Here is a 22,980-nt window from a genome sequence, read left to right on the forward strand (position 1 = left end):
GTGTTTTTGAGACTGTCTTTGGTTCACTGCAGTTTTAAGGAGGAAATACTCAGCAATGCTGTCGACTTATGAACTTACACATGGTTTGTCTTAGAGCATATTCAAAATAGACATATAAAAGCTGGATTTTCACCACAGGGGAACTTTAATAGTGTTAAAATATCGCCTCATCTTGTTCTCATGATGCCAATATCGTGTATCATCTCGTCTCGTGAGCTAAGTGTCTCATCACACCCCTAATAAAGACCAGTGCAAACAATGATACAAATATTTTTATAAAGCATTGAATCTTTGACAACCACCACTTTTAATGCATCTACATCTAAACAACGAGATAAAACCAGGCAAAGTGAGACTGGTGTTTTAATATGCCAGTCAAATGAGCACTTTGTTTCAGAGTGGACCCGACTGAGAGCCGATATGGAGCAGTTTTGATGCCGAGAGTGGGAACTTTGGACAGGAGATTGTGTTGACAAACCTGTAATCTGCCGTTCGGTGTGACTTTCCCTCCCAGATCTCCCCACCTGAACAACAAAAGACAGTTTGATGAGAGCCTGGCCTTCTCCACACTAGTCAAGTCAAGTCATCTTCATTTATACAGCGCTTTTAACAATATAGAGTGTTTCAAAGCAGCTTTACAGTGATAACAGGATATTACAGTAACAGAGATTGTTCAGGCTTTACAGCAGATCTAGCATAAAGTTATTGTCCAGATAAAGTTAGTCCACACTCATACGTTTTCATTAAAAACGCATCTTTTTCTCTCTGTTTTGTCTTGTGTTCACACTTATTAATGAAAACGAAGCTTTTTGAAAACACTCTCCAAAGAGGATAAATTTGTAAACACTGTTTTCGTGTTGTAGTGTGGATTGTCAAAACGGAGGTATTTAAAAACAATACCAATAGCTATTCATGTTTATACCAGTGTTGTGCCTTTTCACTTTCACACAGTTGCTAAAATATGTGACTTCACACACTCTTCATATCACAGTCCTGCAAAGATGACAGAATGTACTCACATTTGCTGTCCTGCGGTGAAACATGAGAACAGTTTTAGCGTTTTAGACCAAACATATAATAGTGAGTGAGTGCGACCTGGACGATCAGTGAATGCTGAGATATTCTGCTAAATAAAATGATCCTGTCAGAATTGCTCGATAACTTTATGTATTTTTCTGTCTGTATCATCTCAGTGAGCTTTTGTGAGGTTTTATGAATAAAGGTGAATTTAGTGTTTTCAGGCGTTTTCCAAAAGTTTCTCATCCGCACTTAAACGCCTGAAAACGCTAGTGTGGACAGAGAGCGTTTTTAAACAAATGTATCCGGATTAATGCAGACGAAGCCTCTGTTGATGCAAACGGCTCCATGAGACCTGCACCTCAGGACATACCCAGGACATACGCTCATGTTGCTACGGTTATGACAGTGAATCAGTGCTTCATCACGTGGACCATCAGAGGATCTACAGCAACAAGTGCTTGGAAAACAACAAAAGTGCTGCATTTACTTCAGCTGTGACTCAGACGGGAGGTCGCAACCTTTCTGAGCTCTTATCTGAGGACAGAAATAGAGTATTGAAGCACTGTACACACATTCATGTGGAGATCATCTGGATTCATACGGTTTCCCTGGAAGAGGAACATTAGAACAGAAAGCACTGCAGTCCATTGGTCCCCATCTTTTCCAAAAGGCTATGTTTAAAAAAAAAAAAAAAGTGTCTTATTGTTTTATGATTTTTTTTTTTTTTTATGATATTGTTCGGCACAATATTCAACCACTGTTGTTTTTATTGTGCTTTATAAATAAATTGAGATTGAGATGATCCATTATGGCACACCTCGCTCTTTCATTGATTGACTGATTGATTGATTGATTGATTGATTGATTGATTGATTGATTGATTGATTGATTGATTGAGTGTTTTGAGCATCATTGCTTTGCAGAAGCAGATTCTATCTTCATGTGAAATAAAAAACATTGATTTCTAGGAGTTTGCAGCTTTTTAGCAGTGAAAAAACTGCTGTCACTAATGGAAAACTATTCAAACTTACAAACATTTCTGATAAACCCCTGCGGGAAACGTGCACAATTTTCCCACAGATTTGATGCAAATGATGTGCGTGCAGCAAACGCGCTCAGCGGACATCTGGCAACACTGTGTGTTTTCTGAGGGCATTTCTATGTGAATTTAAATGAGTCTGACATTCATTATTATATACATAACATTGCACTGCAAAAACATTAGGTTCTTCCTAGTATTTTTGTCTTGTTTTCTAGCACAAATATCTCAACTTTCTTAAATCAGGATACATTTACTTGAGAAGCAAAAAGATATTTTTCTTGTTTCAAGCTTAAACACTTCCTTTTGACCTTTTTTTTTTTTTGAAAACAAGACTTAATATCTAAGTCATTTCGCTACTCAAGTAAATGTATCTTGATTTAAGAATTCTTGAATATTTGAGTAACACTTTACTTCACTAAGCTTTTATTTACATAATGCATTATAGAGGTTTTTAACACATTAATTATGCATTTTATGATCTTGTGAATAATTATAATTATGGTTGAGTAAAGTTTGAATTTTAACGATTCCGATTCTTATCGATTTCTAATTTCGATTCCAATAAGGTAAAAAAAAAAAAAAAATTGATATCATTCACATTCAGTCTTATTGCAAAAAATGAAAGGCTACAGAACAAGGAACGTTTGCCGTGGTTTAAAAACACCACAGAAAAACTAGCCAAACTTATGTACATTTCAAGCATTATTAAAGACAAGTAAACACTCAGTAATTAAAAAAGCACAAATAAAAAATGAGCAAATCGCAAAAATTAGATACAACTGAACAAAGATACGATGAAATAAGATTTTTAAGTGTTTAAGATTAATAAGTAATTAATAATTAATAATGATTAATAAGTGTTTTAAGATTTTCAGGTGTTCAAGTTCAAAAACTAATCAAATGTAAAATAACTGCAGTTTATTAATAAAATATACATTATAAATGTAGTTATAAAAGTTTTTCAGTCAAGAACGAGCAAATTTTCTCAGTCTTTTGCCATTTGATTAGTGTTATTATAGAGCGGGAATATTAGTGTTATAGAGCGGGAATATTAGTGTTATTATAGAGCGGGAATATTAGTGTTATAGAGCGGGAATATTAGTGTTCTAGAGCGGGAATAATTAGTGTTATAGAGCGGGAATATTAGTGTTATAGAGCGGGAATATTAGTGTTATAGAGCGGGAATATTAGTGTTATTATAGAGCAGGAATATTAGTGTTATTATAGAGCGGGAATATTAGTGTTATTACAGAGCGGGAAGGTGTTCCGGGCATGTCCCACCGGGAGGAGACCCCGGGGAAGACCTAGGACACGCTGGAGAGACTATGTCTCCCGGCTGGCCTGGGAACGCCTCGGTGTCCCCCCGGAAGAGCTGGAGGAAGTGTCTGGGGAGAGGGAAGTCTGGGCATCTCTGCTTAGACTGCTGCCCCCGCGACCCGGCCCCGGATAAGCAGTAGAAGATGGATGGATGGATGGATAGAGCGGGAATATTAGTGTTGTTATAGAGCGGGAATATTAGTGTTGTTATAGAGCGGGAATATTAGTGTTATTATAGAGCGGGAATATTAGTATTGTTATAGAGCGGGAATATTAGTGTTGTTATAGAGCGGGAATATTAGTGTTATTATAGAGCGGGAATATTAGTGTTATTATAGAGCGGGAATATTAGTGTTATTATAGAGCAGGAATATTAGTGTTATAGAGCGGGAATATTAGTGTTATTATAGAGCGGGAATATTAGTGTTATTATAGAGCAGGAATATTAGTGTTGTTATAGAGCGGGAATATTAGCGTTGTTATAGAGCGGGAATATTAGCGTTGTTATAGAGCGGGAATATTAGTGTTATTATAGAGCGGGAATATTAGTGTTATTATAGAGCGGGAATATTAGTGTTATTATAGAGCGGGAATATTAGTGTTATAGAGCGGGAATATTAGTGTTATTATAGAGCGGGAATATTAGTGTTATAGAGCGGGAATATTAGTGTTATAGAGCGGGAATAATTAGTGTTATAGAGCGGGAATATTAGTGTTATAGAGCGGGAATATTAGTGTTATAGAGCGGGAATATTAGTGTTATTATAGAGCAGGAATATTAGTGTTATTATAGAGCGGGAATATTAGTGTTATTACAGAGCGGGAAGGTGTTCCGGGCATGTCCCACCGGGAGGAGACCCCGGGGAAGACCTAGGACACGCTGGAGAGACTATGTCTCCCGGCTGGCCTGGGAACGCCTCGGTGTCCCCCCGGAAGAGCTGGAGGAAGTGTCTGGGGAGAGGGAAGTCTGGGCATCTCTGCTTAGACTGCTGCCCCCGCGACCCGGCCCCGGATAAGCAGTAGAAGATGGATGGATGGATGGATAGAGCGGGAATATTAGTGTTGTTATAGAGCGGGAATATTAGTGTTGTTATAGAGCGGGAATATTAGTGTTATTATAGAGCGGGAATATTAGTATTGTTATAGAGCGGGAATATTAGTGTTGTTATAGAGCGGGAATATTAGTGTTATTATAGAGCGGGAATATTAGTGTTATTATAGAGCGGGAATATTAGTGTTATTATAGAGCAGGAATATTAGTGTTATAGAGCGGGAATATTAGTGTTATTATAGAGCGGGAATATTAGTGTTATTATAGAGCAGGAATATTAGTGTTGTTATAGAGCGGGAATATTAGCGTTGTTATAGAGCGGGAATATTAGCGTTGTTATAGAGCGGGAATATTAGTGTTATTATAGAGCAGGAATATTAGTGTTATTATAGAGCAGGAATATTAGTGTTATTATAGAGCGGGAATATTAGAGTTATTATAGAGCGGGAATATTAGTGTTATTAGAGAGCGGGAATATTAGTGTTATTAAAGAGCAGGAATATTAGAGTTATTATAGAGCAGGAATATTAGTGTTATTATAGAGCGGGAATATTAGTGTTATTATAGAGCGGGAATATTAGAGTTATTATAGAGCGGGAATATTAGAGTTATTATAGAGCGGGAATATTAGTGTTATTATAGAGCAGGAATATTAGAGTTATTATAGAGCAGGAATATTAGAGTTATTATAGAGCGGGAATATTAGTGTTATTATAGAGCGGGAATATTAGTGTTATTATAGAGCGGGAATATTAGAGTTATTATAGAGCGGGAATATTAGTGTTATTATAGAGCGGGAATATTAGTGTTATAGAGCGGGAATATTAGTGTTATTATAGAGCGGGAATATTAGTGTTATTATAGAGCAGGAATATTAGCGTTATTATAGAGCAGGAATATTAGCGTTGTTATAGAGCGGGAATATTAGCGTTGTTATAGAGCGGGAATATTAGCGTTATTATAGAGCAGGAATATTAGCGTTGTTATAGAGCGGGAATATTAGCGTTATTATAGAGCAGGAATATTAGCGTTATTATAGAGCAGGAATATTAGAGTTATAATATTAGAGTTATTATAGAGCGGGAATATTAGTGTTATTATAGAGCGGGAATATTAGTAGTGTTATTATAGAGCGGGAATATTAGTGTTATTATAGAGCGGGAATATTAGAGTTATTATAGAGCGGGAATATTAGAGTTATTATAGAGCGGGAATATTAGTGTTATTATAGAGCAGGAATATTAGAGTTATTATAGAGCGGGAATATTAGTGTTATTATAGAGCGGAATATTAGTGTTATAGAGCGGGAATATTAGTGTTATTATAGAGCGGGAATATTAGTGTTATTATAGAGCGGGAATATTAGTGTTATTATAGAGAGGAATATTAGTGTTATTATAGAGCGGGAATATTAGTGTTATTATAGAGCGGGAATATTAGAGTTATTATAGAGCAGGAATATTAGAGTTATTATAGAGCGGGAATATTAGTGTTATTATAGAGCGGGAATATTAGTGTTATTATAGAGAGGAATATTAGTGTTATTATAGAGCGGGAATATTAGTGTTATTATAGAGCGGGAATATTAGAGTTATTATAGAGCAGGAATATTAGAGTTATTATAGAGCGGGAATATTAGTGTTATTATAGAGCAGGAATATTAGTGTTATTATAGAGCAGGAATATTAGAGTTATTATAGAGCGGGAATATTAGAGTTATTATAGAGCGGGAATATTAGAGTTATTATAGAGCGGGAATATTAGGCTGCTGTCACTTTAAGAGCGAATGCACAGATCAAATACACTGATACACATGTTCAGCACAGAAAACAGAAAACAATCTCGTGCTTCAATCGTTTAAAGTCACATTAAAATCATTTTTTCTGAGTGCATGTTTCTGTGCGCAGCGCTGAAAATGTTTTTCGATTTTCAATTCCCAACCCTAATTATAATCTATTCCTTGTTGCACCTTTAGAAAGTATAATACATTAAAACACATGATAACCAGTTTCAGATGCAACACGGAATCTGAAAATATTATCATGCATTTTAACTTTGGTCACAATTTTTTATGAAAAGATATGATGCATTGTAATGTACATTATGAAGGCTATAGTGTTACCGATATTTGTACTAGAGAAGGAAAATGGGGAAATCACTCTGGAAGAACATCATGTTTATCATTCATTTATTCCACCTTGCTGAAACAGACTTTGCTTTTGTGGACTAGAATGATTCTCAGGTTAAACAAACATTCACCTTTCGTCAGGGCGTATCGTGTGGCAGTAGAAGTCGGGTCGATTAACGAAGAAGCCCGTCCTCTTCACCACATTCTCCGCGATCATACTGAGACGGTCCAACACGTTACACAGTTTACTGCACAGGAGAGAAGAAACAGAGGAATAAACCCCGAGCGCACGGAGCATGAGGACATTACTTCTGTTACATAATCATAAGGCATAAGATCCATACAGAAACTACGGTAACACTTTATTTCACAGTGTCCATGTACTTACTGTAGTAATAACAGTAAATTATGCATAATTACATGCAACTAACCCTCAACCAAAACCTAACCCTATTTAGTGGAGCGGCTAAGTGATATAATCGTTCAGTTTATGATACAAGCGTGAAAATTGGCATGAGCAGTCTCCATGGGTCACTTGACAAGAAAATTGTCCGAGCCACTTGAAATTTCAAGATTTTTCATTTTTCAAGATGGCCGACACCTTAGTGGAGCAGTTAAGTGATATAGTGGTTTATTTGGTGATACAAGCATGAAAATTGGCATGAGCAGTCTCTGATGGTCACTAGACAATAAGCCACCCACAGCTACTTGAAATTTCAAGATGGCGGCCATTTTTCAAGATGCTGAATAAGCATCATTCATTATTAGTTCATGTTAACTAATGATTCTTATTGTAAAGTGTTACCATTTTTACTGTATTTCAAATAAATGCAGTCTTGCTGAGCAGAAGAGGTCATCACATTAGTTCCTGAAACACACACGCACACACACTCACGCACCTCTTGGTGTATCGGGCCATGTCCCAGGCGATGTACTCGATGCTGTGCTCCGGCGGGAGGAACTGGTTGAGGTTCGTGACGGCGGGGTAAAGCTCCTCGCTCAGGATCTTCTCATGCTTCCTCTTCTCTCGCTTCTGGACGAATCAAGATCACCAAACCAACCATTATTACACTGATCACAACCATTATTACACTGATCACAACACTTCAGACTGACTACATCTGCTCACATCTGGATGACAAACATGCAGTTAAACTGTGGCAAACACAACAGGAGAAAACCTTTGGCAACAACAGACAATTTGCAAATAATCAAGTATTTTTGTATAAAAGTATAAAAATAAAGTGAAAAGAGTATAAAATACTATTTCAAGTCTTTCTACTTAAAAAATGCATGTTTACAGAATTCTTTCTTAAGTCATAAATGTCTCTTGATTTAAGAATTTTTAGATATTTGAGTAACACTTTACTTAAAGCTTTTATATATATATATATGTATTTTTGGAGTATAAAATACTATTTCAATGTTAAAAGGCACAGTGTGCAAGTTTGGACGCTAGATGTCACATACTCACACACACTACCGGTCAAAAGGTTTCGATCGGTGAAATTTTTTAATGTTTTTAAAAGAAGTCTCTTCTGCTCACCAAGGCTGCATTTATTTGATTAAAAAAAAAAAAAAAAAATACAGTAAAATTGTGAAATATTATTATAATTTAATATAACTGTTTTCTATGTGAATATACAGTAAAGTGTAATTTATTCCTGTGATCAAAGCTGAATGTTCAGCATCATTACTCCAGTCTTCAGTGTCACATGATCCTTCAGAAATCATTCTAATATGAGGATTTGATGCTCAAGAAACATTTATGATTATTATTAATGAAAACAGTTATTTACATTTTTATTTCAGGATACTTTAAAGAATATAAGGTTAGAAAGAACAGCATTTAGACTGGCAGTGAATGAGTGTGGGATCATGGGAGTTTCTTCTCCTCCTCGGGCAGAAATCATGTTCATGGATGAGCAAATGCACAGGTTTTACTGTTACATATATATATATATATATATATATATATATCGTTCTCGTTCTCACGAGACTTCCAATTTCTATTTTGCCGGGACGGTAGTCCCCAAGTTGCAAGGTTGGTTTTCCGCCTGGGAACGCTGGGGGGAGTGGGGAAAGTCACCAATATCACCAGAACAGGTTGTTTAACCATCCAAATGATTTCTAGACAGTTTTATTAAGTTAAAAAAGTTACCAAGTTCTCCTTTAAATAACAGATTAACAAAAAAATTAAATTAAATAAATCAGAATTAACCCTATAAATCCTGCTGTATTATATTTTACATGAATTTCTAAGGTCTGATTGATAGTTTAGACTTTTATCAATTAAAAGTCTTTTAGTATAATTGTACAGGGTGGGCCATTTATATGGATACACCGTAATAACATGGGAATGGTTGGTGATATTAAAGTCCTGTTTGTGGCACATTAGTATATGTGAGGGGGCAAACTCCTCAAGATGGGTGGTGACCATGGTGGCCATTTAGAAGTCGGCCATCTTGGATACAACTTTTGTTTTTTCAATAGGAAGAGGGCCATGTGACACATCAAACTTATTGGTAATGTCACAAGAAAAACAATGGTGTGCTTGGTTTCAACGTAACTTTATTCGTTCATGAGTTATTTACAAGTTTCTGACCACTTATTAAATATGCTGCCCATTGTGTTGGATTGTCAATGTCAACCCTGTTCTCCCACTCTTCACACACTGAATGGCCCCCAAGGTCTCCCGATCTGACCCCCTTAGACTTTTATCTTTGGGGTCATCTGAAGGCAATTGTCTATGGTGTGAAGATACGAGATGTGCAGCACCTGAAACTACGGATACTGGATGCCTGTGCTGGCATTTCTCCTGCGGTGTTGCTATCAGTGTGTGAAGAGTGGGAGAACAGGGTTGCATTGACAATCCAACACAATGGGCAGCACATTGAACACATTTTATAAGTGGTCAGAAACTTGTAAATAACTCATGAACGAATAAAGTTACGTTGAAACCAAGCACACCATTGTTTTTCTTGTGACATTACCAATAAGTTTGATGGGTCGCATGGCCCTCTTCCTATTGAAAAAACAAAAGTTGTATCCAAGATGGCCGACTTCTAAATGGCCACCATGGTCACCACCCATCTTGAGGAGTTTGCCCCCTCACATATACTAATGTGCCACAAACAGGACTTTAATATCACCAACCATTCCCATGTTATTACGGTGTATCCATATAAATGGCCCTCCATGTACAAACGTCCTCCTTCAGCTCGAGCTGCACTGATTTATATCAAGTAAACGTGAGAATAACTTTGATATTGTTAGCAATATTTAGAAATATGCAGTGAAGCAGCTTTACTTGATTATGAGACATCATTTATTAGAAAAATCATGCGTATCAAATATGATCATGAGGTTTTTGAGGAAGATCTCTCAATTATTTTTCATTTTTTCTCAATTGTATTGCGTTGTATTATATGTTTTGATCATAAAACTAAGCATTTAAATATCATCTTACTAAGACGTATTGTTGATATTTACTGAATGTCAGTCTCTGCTAAACTGGTATAAAGATCTCACTGATTTACATTACAAGCATCAGAAGTTCATCTTACAGTTTATGCATATACATATTTGCATATTTCTCTCTATATCATACACTATATGAGTCATATATGAACTGTGATAATACGAGGAGTGTGTTTTGCATCTGTGGAGAACATCAGAGATGAGCAGCGGAGCACATGATGTGGATGCAGACTCAAACACAACGTCCTTCTGCTCCTCTATAGGGAACAATGACTAATCCAAAACGAAGACGAGTACAACACACACACACACGGCAGAAACACACACACACGGCGGAAACACACACATGACAGAAACACACACACACACACGGCAGAAACACACTCAATCCTCGGGCCACTTTTGCACGTGCTGTTAAACAACTCCAGAGTTCTTGGAAATCATTCTGCGTTTGTCCGATTCCTCCTGCGGCCCACAATGCCGTCTGCCTCCCACATCATCATCATCACAGCGCTGACACACACTCTCTACTGGAGGCCAGTGGAAAACACACACACACACACACACACAGACAGTTTGAGCTGGAGCTCAATGCACTCACAAACACACACATTTACAGTGTATTTGACACACACACACACACACACACACACACACACACACACACACACACGTGTGACGACCACATGCTCCCGCACACTAAACGAGCATGTGGAGTTAATTAGACCGCATTCTTAGCATGTAATTCGCCTCATTTGGGTCATTAAGGATCTTTTGTCACATGCTTTTATCCAGACGGAGACACACACTCTGAACACACATGCACATGCGTTTCACACCCGTCAGGCACAACTGTGTGTTAAACTCTTGAACACATGGCCTTCACACGGACATCACGTGTGTGTGGATCAAACTGGGCCGAGGAGATCTGGGTCTTTGTTCCTGAAAGCCAACGTGAGCCAGACGGGACATTTACACACACACACACACACACACACACATCAGACTGTGTGTTTGTTCACAGAAGTGTGTGCGTGTGCATTTGTTCATGTGTGTGTGTGTGTGTGATCAGTGGTGTTTTTATAGAAGTGCAGTAGATAAAAGCTTGAGGTCAGTAAGATTTCAGGAAGCTTTCAAAGAAATTAATACTTTCATTCGAGAGAGGATGCGTCACACTGACCAAACGTGTCAGTAAAGACATTTATAATCTTATGAAAGATTTTTTTTTTTTAAATAAATGAATCTCTATTAATCAAAAAATCCTGAACAAAAAAATGCATCACGGTTTCCAAAAAAATATGACTGTTTTCAACACTGGTAATAATCATAAATGTTTCTTGATCATCAAATCCTCATATTAGAGTGATTTCTGAAGGATCATGTGACACTGAAGACTGGAGTAATGATGCTGAACATTCAGCTTTGATCACAGGAATAAATTACACTTTACTGTATATTCACATAGAGAACATTTATTTTAAATTGTCATAATATTTCACAATATCACTGTATTTTTGATCAAATAAATGCAGCCTTGCTGAGCAGAAGAGACTCATATTGCAAAAAACTAAAATAAACAGGTTTAATTTTCTTTATGTAAAGCATTAAGTCAGAATGTATTGCTATATCAGCTTCTAAAGAATATTTAGTGGAAGATCATAATCAAACATTCAGCAATTCTGCACAACGAATGTCTATAAAAGATCCTTCAGTTGTACGTGTGAGAAGAACTGTTAACGTTCTCCTGGGTCTTAAAGATAAACATTATTTTAAAGTGTGTCCTGATAAAAGAAAACAGAGCTGGACAAATACATGTTTTATAGTCAATATTACAGTGCTGCAATATTCACATTTTGGTGGTTAAAAAAGATCATTTCCTTCTGATTTTGGGGTGAAATGTGACCTAGTGCTAGTAATGTAAATCAGTGAGATATTTATAGCAGATACTTGAATGAAATTCATATAAATATCAATATCTACCAATAATACGTCTTAGTAAGATGATATTTAAATGCTTAGTTTTATGATCAAAACATATAATGCAATGCAATGATGATTAAGAGATGAACCAATAAACCTTCCTCAAAAGCCTGATGATCATATTTGATACTCGTGATTTTTCTAATAAATGATGTAAACTAACAATGAATACTAACAATATCAAAGTGATTCGTACGTTTGCACAGAGGCAGTCTCACCTTGACGAGGTTGAGGATGATGATGGGCGATCCGAACCTCTGCAGCATCTGGTCGAAGTGAAGAGCCGCGACATGAGCGTACGGGTCGGCCTGGTCCACTGTACGAGACAAGAGAAGGTTAGAGGTTTTTCACTCTACTAAAGCATAAAAATACCATAATATGTTTGCATATGAAGAGTTTGGTTCCAAAACGCGATAAATCCATTTTGATTAATTTGAGTAAAAATGTGTTTTCTTTACCAAGAAAGTGGCAAGATGAAAACCACTACTTTCTGTTTCAAACTTTCACATAGCATCTTTAGGTTATAATTACATTAAAAAAAATCAGATTTAGATTTTCAAAGTTTTATTATAAAAACGGATTATTTTCCCCCCAAAATGCAATAAATTCATGACTCATTTTTTTCCCTCCAAAATGCAATTAAATCCATTGAATCAATGTAAACGTTATTTTTCATATTTTAACAGTTGAAAATACACACAAAAAAGTAAGTTGATCCACATGTGTCTCTGAACTCGGTCAATACTAATCTTATAATTAGCCGCCGTTACTGTTTACAATGCGTGGAATGGTGCGCTGTGATTGGTTGAGCGGATGTAGAAAAGGGAGACTGGCATTTGTTGCGGTTTGGAAAGAAAGGGAGAAAACATGACAGAATAACGCATTACATTAAATTAAAAATTGACTTTTCAATACCGACTAGATACAATACTGATTTTTGCTGGAACTCAAATTTTTTTAAATGGCGTTTATCGCGTTTTGGAACCGAACTCTTCATATATTGAGGAAAAATGCTAAGTTCACACACTCGTTTCTCTGAAAAACACTCCCACTGCCAGTTATTTTACTTTGAAATGTGCGTTTCCAGGCTTGAATGTGTGTTATTATTTTGTGATACTGCATGTTGTCAATTTGCAGATTTTCATTGTCCATTGCGCTCGTGTGAGCGTCGATTCTGAGGAGGCGGGAGAAACAACGATCTCCAATATTTTGAATTTGACTGCAGTACCTATTTCGACCACTAGTTGTCATTCTTACAGACTGCACCTTTAAAGGGTAACTCTCACCAAAATGCAACTTAGGGTCTTTTTGTTAATCTACCCGAGGCAGACTTTCGTTTAAAAGCATAATTAGAATGGAAACGCCACTTTTAAGATTGACCGTATTTTCGTTTTCGGTCAAATTGCCTTTTGAATGGGAGTGAATGGGGCACGACTATGATAGCATCGCTATTTTTAAAACACTAAGAAGGCTCGACACAACATGAAACTTTGCTCTCAGTATCACCAGAGGCTCTACACATGAACTCCAGCATTGAGAACATTGTGTACACAGAGTTTACTAAAAAGAAAGATTTTGAACAACTCACTGTCTCTGTGTCCAAAAATAGTCGACATGTCAAATCATTCAAATCAATCATGTCTAACGTTAATTCAATCAATACTTTTCATTGAAAAGATGGGATTTCTTAAAACATACTAAAAACACCATATAGACTGGATTTTCACCACAGGGGGACTTTAAAACAATCAGTGCAAAATAAATCTGCAGAATCATTATTATTACTGATATTAATATATGGACGCCCATTTCCACCACACAAGATGACATAAAAAGTCAGAATTATGAAAAATTAGGCTACAGCTAAGCCATTATTATGAGCTTATGAGATAAAAAGTCATCAACTTTATTTCTACAGCACTTTATAAAACACAGATTGTTTCAAAGCAGCTTCACAGTAGTAAACAGGAAACTAATTAATTAGGCGACCATCAAATATGAAACAAATTTAATTTCTGCTATAAATCAGCTCTAAAAAGACGAGTGTCATTTTTAATTTGTTTAAAAAAATGATCAATTATGAAAAATTTTTTGATTAAGCTATAAAGCATCTCTATAGGAGACAATAGTGTCATTATTCAGATTAATTCAGTTCAAGTTTTGTTCCCATCCGCAGTCAAATCGAGAATATAACTGAATATAAAAAGGCATAATGACATAATTTTGACTTTTTAATCATAATTATATGGCTAAGTATCTCATAATTATGAATTTAGTTCCTATGTAAAGTGGGCTTCCATAAGAATATGACATAAATCACTATGTGGGTCATAAGTCTGCCACAATCCAGTCACAAACCAACAGATTCGAGCACAAAACACGTCTAGAAGTAGGTTATGAGAACGAGGTTTACTTGCATACACAAATCTTCCTTTTACACGAATTCATTAACGCCACACAAAGCACATTCAAAGTCGGCGTAATCAAATGCTTGTTCACTGAAAAGTCCTTCAAGCAGGGCAGACAAAACTCATGGAAATGGCAGCGTGATGCAAGCTAGCGATGAAAGAGAAAAACCACGACTCATTATTTTGCACAAACAATCAATGAAAGTGGGCCAAGTATCGAGCCTTGCGCAACTCCCTTTCTCCAGTTTTTGTTTAGCAGAAAATCAATGTTGTCTTGTTGGAAGCTCTTTGTGCGAACGGTGTTTTGAGCCAATAACAAACTGACCTACAGTAATTACAGAAAACATTCTTCACAAACACTCATCTTCTGACAGAAGGACACTGAGTCAGGCAAATTGCATAACGTATTAGAAAGATGAGAGGATTACGAATCTGGAAATGAAGAAAATCACATATCATTTTTATTAAATAGGAGCTTTGGGTTGTATTTGAGGGTCATTTTTGATATAATGCACAGGGGAAAACTGATTGCGGTAAAACAGATTTTAAAGGGGTGGTTGATTATGATTTCACTTTTCTAACTTTAGTTAGTGTGTAATGTTGCTGTTTGAGCAGAAACAACATCTGCAAAGATAACTACTAAGATAACTACACATAAGCTTCATAAATCCACCAACTAACCATTCAGAAATGTCCTGTTTCTACATTTTGTCACTTCTTCTTGACTCTCTCCATCATTGTCTGACTTCGGTTTGAACATAAAAGGCTAAAAGTTTTTGAAATCTTTAGTGTGTGTGTGTGTGAGGTAAAAGGACAAAAGCTCTTGAAGCTCCGCCCCCTGTGCCGGGAGCAGCAGCTCATTTGCATTTAAAGAGACAGACACAAACCGGTGCGTTGTTGCATATTTTTGCTACTAATACTCTAATGACAGTTAGTTGACATGTAGTTGCAAAGTTACTTACAGTTAGTAGAATGTCTAAAGTGGACTATCGAAATAAATTGTTACTGAAAACTATATTCGGCACTTGCCAATAACAAGCTACAGCTCTGCAACGCTTTCAAAGCATTGATGCATAAAACAATTTGAGTTGGACAGGAATCTCTTGTTCAAAGCGGAAACGTCCAAACCAACCAAACACACACACACACACACACACAGAGAGAAAGAGGTCGAGGACGCTGGCGGTAACCAATCTAAGATAAGCAGTGAGCGCGCAGCTGGACCAGCGTGTGTGTGCCTGAGACGCTGTGCATCTGAAATGTCATCTCAGTCTGGAGGAGAAGCGGTGAAATGAGTTCAGCAGACACAAGATGAGTCAGTGCAGGGAAAACTAATGCAAGAGAAGATGAGACTCTGCTAATACATATAAAAAACATAAATAGCAAACCTGTTTTGAGGTTAAATTGGGCTGGAAAAATCGTGGTTCCTCAACTCTAAAATATCAATTTAACTAATCCTTAATAACATCTGCGGCCATGACTGGATGTTTCCGTACAGTTCATATTTGTCCAATATTAGATTTGACCGTTCAGTGGGACAGGATTAGATTCTATGATATATGCATGTAAATTAATTACGTTACCTGTAATGTTCATGGTCTTTTTGGGCAGGATAAGCGAAATATAGAAATAGTTAAGATGGCTGTGTCTATTCTATGTAGGAAATATTAAGGAAATATGTAGGTAATATTAATATGTAGGAAATATGTTAGAATATTAAGAATTAACATATATCTGGGATTACTAGCAGAAATGTATTTAAATATACAATATAATTAAATAAAATATACAATAAATATTACAATTATGGCTGTTGATGTAATGCATTAATTCAAATAATTACTTAAAATACAGCAGCCGTTTCTAGTTTAAATACTCCCCTTCCATACATTTAACGTCTGAAAGGGCTCCTACAAATGCATATGCATCGCTGATTCTTCACTGTGTGTCTTTAGTAAATCAAGACAGCAGTTTTTTAACACCAAAAGAAGGTTTGTGCTGACAAGCTAAACACAAGCTAAATCTGGCCCAGAGTGTATAGTACACCATATAGGACACAACCCATAGTTTTAGGCAGATAAACAGGAAGTAGTTTAGAGCAGATAAACAGGAAGTAGTGATGAGGTAATACAGAGGAAGTGTCTCTTACAGCGTATGGGTGGTTTGGGCATCATGGTGGAGATGTCCTGGGACCAGTGTAGAGGAACCGACCCTCTGACCTGAACACAGGAGGAGAAGCTGCCCGCAGTGAAGGACATGACGGAGGCGTCGTGGATAATCTGCTCCGTCTCCACCTCGTTCGCCACATCGCCCTGAACACACACACAGGCAATCCATTACAGTACAGTAGAAGTAAGGCTAAAACTTACCAAAGCTGTTTTCTAACTATTGCCGCTTGTCCAGTAAAAAGTTAGAGTGCTTCTATTTATTGTTCTCTTGCACACGTATTCTGCTCGCACAGCGGACGAAAAAGCGGGCAAAAAAATCCCATAGACTCGCATTGACGGAATGTTCGTGAATTTGAATCTCAACTGTCATATTCACTCACACACACTCTCTCGAACACACACTCTCTCGAACACATACTCTCACTCCCTCACTCTCACTCTCACACACAATCACTCACTAACTCACACACCCACTCACTCTCACACACACACTCACTTACTCACTCTCTCACTCGCTCACTCTATCTCTCACTCAATCTCTCACTCTCACACACACACTCACTCACTCACTCTCTCTCTCACTCACTCACTCACTCTCTCTCTCACTCACTCACTCTCACACACACTCACTCACAAAACTGAGTGCTCTAAAACTCTCTAAAACTCTCATTCACACACTCACTCACCCTCTCACTCACACACACTCACACAGACTCACTGACTCACTCTCTCACACTCACTCTCACACACAATCACTCACTAACTCACACACCCACTTACTCTCTCTCTCTCTCTCTCACTCACACCCACTCACTCACACTCTCTCATTCACTCACTCACACACTCATTCACACACACACTCACTCACACACTCACTCACCCACACTCACTCTCTCACACTCACTCACACTGACTCACACACTCACTCACACTGACTCACACACTCACTCACACTGACTCACACACTCACTCACTCACTCACCTCACTCTCTCTCTCTTTCTCTCACACCCACTCACTCTCACACTCACTCACACTCTCACAATCACTCACTAACTCACTCACAGACTCACACTCACTCACTCACTCACTCACTCACTCACTCACTCACACTCTCACAATCACTCACTCACTCACTCACACCCACTCACTGACTCACACTCACTCACTCACTCACTCACCTCACTCTCTAACTCACCTCACTCTCTCTCTTTCTCTCACACCCACTCACTCACTCACCTCACTCTCTAACTCACTCACTCACTCTCACTCACTCACTCACACCCACTCACTGACTCACACTCACTCACTCTCTAACTCACTCACCTCACTCTCACTCACTCACTCTCACTCACTCACTCACTCACACCCACTCACTGACTCACACTCACTCACTCACTCACTCACTCACTCACTCACTCACTCACTCACTCACCTCACTCACCTCACTCTCTAACTCACTCACCTCACTCTCTCTCTTTCTCTCACACCCACTCACTCACTCTCACTCACTCATTCACACACACTCACACACTCAATCACTCACTCACTCACTCACTCACTCACACACTCACTCTCACACTCACTCTCACACTCACTCTCACACTCACTCATTCACACACACTCACACTCACTCACTAACTCACTCACCTCACTCTCTCTCTTTCTCTCACACCCACTCACTCACTCTCACACTCTCACTCACTCATTCACACACACACTCACACACTCACTCACTCACTCACTCACTCACTCACTCACACTCACTCATTCACACACACTCACACACTCACTCTTTCACACACACTCACACACTCACACTCACCTCACTCTCTCTCTTTCTCTCACACCCACTCACTCACTCATTCACACACACTCACACACTCACTCACTCACTCACTCACTCACTCACTCACTCACTCACACTCACACTCTCACTCACTCATTCACACACTCACTCTCACACTCACACAATCACTAACTAACTGACTCACACCCACTCACTCACTCACACACTCTCTCACACTCACTCACTCACGCTCACTCACTCATTCACACACTCACTCACCCACACTCACTCTCTCACACTGACTCACACACTCACTCACTCACTCACTCTCACACTCACTCACTCACACTTACTCCATTTCTTAGACCCCCTGTTCATTTGTCTTGCTGCATTTTGACAGTATTGATATTTCTAAAAAATAAATAAATAAATAAATAAATAAATAAATATATATACATATATATATACATATATATATATATAAACTTTGGGCCTAGAGAAAGCTCTGTATTAAATAAAAAAAAATTAAATTATATTTATAATTTTGCAGAAAAAAAAGAATACTTTTTTTTATTAAATCATATAAAAAAGGAACAATAAAAAAAATGTAAAAACATTTTTTGCTGCATTTTGTAGCAGGGAACAAAACAAAAAAGCAAAAAAAAAGGCCAGAGAAAGTGCTGTATAAAAAAAAAAAAAAAATTGTTTTAATTATTTTTTTTATACAAGCATACTGCATAAGCATATACAATATCTGCTGATGAGTAGTTGACATTTTTCAGTCTGCACTTTCTAAAGTATCATAAAGCATCTCAGCAGTAAAATCACATAAAAACCTTGTGAAGCTTTAATGGCCGACAGCTTTAGAGCAAACGAACATTACATAATCCCAGCTGAACACACAGAGATAAACACAGGACAGCAACACACAGCAGAACCAGAGCTTGTGTTGGACAGGTAACACACACACACACACACGTGACAAACACACTAAAAACAGCACGTGGAGTGTCAGGAGTGTGTACCTCGCAGTTTGCTCCTCGCTTGAGGAACCGTGTCCCAGCGAAGCGGCTGGAGCGTCGAGCGATCAGCGTGACGTACACCGGCCGACCGTAGATCAACAGCTCTGAAGAACACAGCTTAAGGAAGAACGACACAAAATGCATGCAAAAAAAATCTGATTTCAACATACAGCATCTAAAGCTTAGTTTATAAAGCCGTTCAACCCTCTGGTGCTCTCCGCGTGTCGGTCAGAAACAACACGATTTTTATCTATTTTTGTCAGTGAAATGAAATGTACTATATTTTAGTTCGATAATGTTTCTTATTTAATATTTTGTATTTTTAGGGGATTTTTTTTATAATAATTTATATTTACACAGAATTTATAATCCATTTATTGACTTTTTGAGCATAGACCTGAAAATTTAATTTCCAAATTAAACTGTAGTAAATCTTGAATAATTTAGAGCGACAGACTGAAGAAACTTGGCAGATTATTGCAGAAGTGAAAAAAGTTGTAAAAAGTGAACTTAAAAAAAGTTACAGAATTTTATATGTATTGTTATGAAAAATACTATTTAAAATTTTTATATGAAATCTATATTTTCAAAATCACATTTTACTCTAAAACTACAAGCAAATCAAAGCCATAAATCTAAACAAGTTGTGTTCCACATTTGAGGTTGATATCTCCATAAATGATCTTTCAGTGAGAGTGTGTTCGGCTGCAGTACCAAACGCTTCCACTAGAGGAAACTCGTCTCCATTCATTTTTGTGGAAGCTTGTTTCCACCACAGAATAAAACATTTTAAAAGATAATTGCGACTTTTTATCTCACAATTCTGACTTTATACGCAATTCTGACTATATCTTGCAATTCTGAGAAATAAAGTCAGAATTGCGTATAAAGTCAGAATTGCGTGAATTCTGACTTTAAATCTAGCAATTCTGACTTTATAACACGCAATTGCGAGTTTATATCTCGCAATTCTGACATCTTTTCTCAGAATTGTGAGATATAAACTCACAATTGTGAGAAATAAAGTCCAATTCTAAGGGAAAAAAAAAGACGGACTTTTTTTTTTTTTTACCACAGAATAGTTTATATCTCACAATTCTGACTTTATAACACGCAATTGCGACTTTATATCGTGCAATTCTGACTTTATATCTCCCAATTGCGACTTTATTTCTCAGAATTGCGACTTTATTTCTCACAATTCTGACTTGATATATCGAAATTGTGAGAAAAAAAGTCAGAAATGTGAGATAAAAAGTAGCAATTATTATTATTTATTTATTATTCAGTGGCGGAAACAAGCTTCCATACATTTTAGACCACGAAGTGTGACTATTTTTTACAGGATCATTAAACCTTTTCCAATCATGTCCATGATTTATTGTGTGTTCACATATCAAGTTCCAAAACCTTTACCAAGTTTCATACCATTCCGATAAAGTAAAATGACCGAAGAGCAACAATTAATCAAGTACAGAACTGTTGAAAAGTTTGGCATCGGTAAGATTTTTTAAATGTTTTTGAAAGAGTCTCTTCTGCTCATCAAGGCTGCATTTATATGATCAAAAATACAGTAAACATTATGAAATATTATTCTAATGTAAATCATCTGTTTTCTATGTGAATATACAGTAAAGTGTAATTTATTCCTGTGATCAAAGCTGAATGTTCAGCATCATTACTCCAGTCTTCAGTGTCACATGATCCTTCACAAATCACTCTAATATGAGGATTTGATGATCAAGAAACATTTATTATTATTGATGATTTGACGCTCAAGAAACATTTATGACATTATCAGTGTTGAAAACAGTCAAATTTTTGTGGAAACCGTGATGCATTTTATTTTTCAGGATTCTTTGTTGAATAGAAAGTTCAAAAGAACAGCCTTTAATTCAAATAGAATCTTTTGTAACATTATAAATGTCTTCACTGACACCTTTGATCAATTTAATGCATCCTTGCTGAACTTACTCAGTATTAATTTCTATCAAATTTATTTACTTTTGAGCAGTAGTGTATATATGCACATATGTAATAAATTAAAAGCATCTTCCAAATGCAAATGCAGCCGCAACAATAGAAGAACAATTACTTTCAGTCTCCAGCTATGGTAACAAATGTCTTTACTGCAAGTTTATTCAGCAATGATGCCTTAGACCAGAAGTATTTTAGTAGAAACTTACTGACCCCGAACTTTTGTGTATCATCTCCATTATACTCCTTTATCAAGTGTTTTTCACAGTTCATGTCTTTCTCCTGTAAATGCATTTGTCTATTAAATCTAATGTAATATCGTTCTCCCACAATGCCTCTGTCATCCATGAACTTGTTGACCTCACACAGGCTCGTCACGGGGGAGTGGGAGAAACCATTACAGCGACACAAGCAATCAGCAGCGCCAGACTTTCTCCAGGGGATTATTTCTTTCTCTCTTTGTGTTTCTGCGCTTTTGTTCAGCTTTGCCCCTCATGAACTCTGGGAAAAACAGGTCGAATCAGTGGAACAGGTGAAAATCAGGTCCACCAGCAGGCAGTTCAGCCGACTGACCCCCTAACCCAGCTGGCTTTAGCTGCGTCTTGCAGCAGGAAAATAAATAAATAAATAAAAAAATTTAAAAAATTATATTTCATTCAAATGTTTTTGCTGCATTTTTTAGCAAGGAATAAAATAAAATTAAATTAAATTAAATTAAATTAAATAAACGCAGAAGGGTATAAAATAAAAAATAAAGTAAATGAAAAATATTACATTTAATTTAATTACATTAAAAAGTAGACAGTAAAAAGTTTTAGCTGTATTCAGTAAGAGAAGAAAATAAAATAAAACAAAATGTGATTATTACAATAAAAAGTAGGGTTTATATGTATTTTTCAGCAGGAAATAAAATAAAGTAAAAGAAAAGTTATAACTATATTTTGAAGAAGAATGTAATATATTACATTTAATTAAATTACATTAAAAAGTAGATAGCAAAAAGTTCACTTTTTCAGAAGGGGAAAATATAATTAAAAAAAAAATTATTATGTTTTAACTGTATTTTGCAGAAGGCAATAAAAAATAAAGGGAATAAATAAAACAAAACAAAAAATAATTAAGTTTTTGCTGCCTTTTTTAGCAGGGAATAAAAAATAAAATAAAATAAAATAAAATAAAATAAAATAAAATAAAATAAAATAAAATAAAATAAAATAAAATAAAATAAAATAAAATAAAATAAAATAAAATAAAATAAAATAAAATAAAATAAAATAAAAATAAAATAAATGCAGAAGGGTATAAAATAAAAAATAAAATAAATGAAAAATATAGTAGACAGTAAAAAGTTTTAGCTGTATTCAGTAAGAGAAAATAATAATAAAATAAAACAAAATTTGATTATTACATTAAAAAGTAGGGTTTATATGTATTTTGCAGCAGGAAATAAAATAAAATAAAAGTTATAACTATATTTTGAAGAAGGGTATTTTTTCATGGAAAATATTAAATTTAATTAAATTACATTAAAAAGTAGACAGCAAAAAGTTAACTTTTTCAGAAGGTGAAAATATAAAAAAAAAAAAAAAAATAAATTAGT

The 22,980-nt window shown here is 36.3% G+C and overlaps 1 protein-coding gene across 1 annotated transcript in view; it reads right to left on the reverse strand.

Moving 5' to 3' along the window:
* fig4a (FIG4 phosphoinositide 5-phosphatase a) overlaps positions 1-22,980 on the reverse strand; it is a 96,951-nt gene that overhangs the window by 51,591 nt on the left and 22,380 nt on the right. Inside the window, exons 9-14 of the mRNA XM_081378417.1 lie at positions 19,407-19,507; positions 16,576-16,738; positions 12,237-12,334; positions 7,458-7,591; positions 6,690-6,806; positions 479-524 (exon numbers count right to left, since the gene is read on the reverse strand). Of these exons, the coding sequence (XP_081234543.1) occupies positions 479-524; positions 6,690-6,806; positions 7,458-7,591; positions 12,237-12,334; positions 16,576-16,738; positions 19,407-19,507 (659 nt within the window). The remainder of the gene's footprint in view (positions 1-478; positions 525-6,689; positions 6,807-7,457; positions 7,592-12,236; positions 12,335-16,575; positions 16,739-19,406; positions 19,508-22,980) is intronic.

Source organism: Scardinius erythrophthalmus, assembly GCF_964197995.2.
Source record: "Scardinius erythrophthalmus genome assembly, chromosome: 11".
In the NCBI taxonomy this organism is placed as follows: Eukaryota; Metazoa; Chordata; class Actinopteri; order Cypriniformes; family Leuciscidae; genus Scardinius; species Scardinius erythrophthalmus.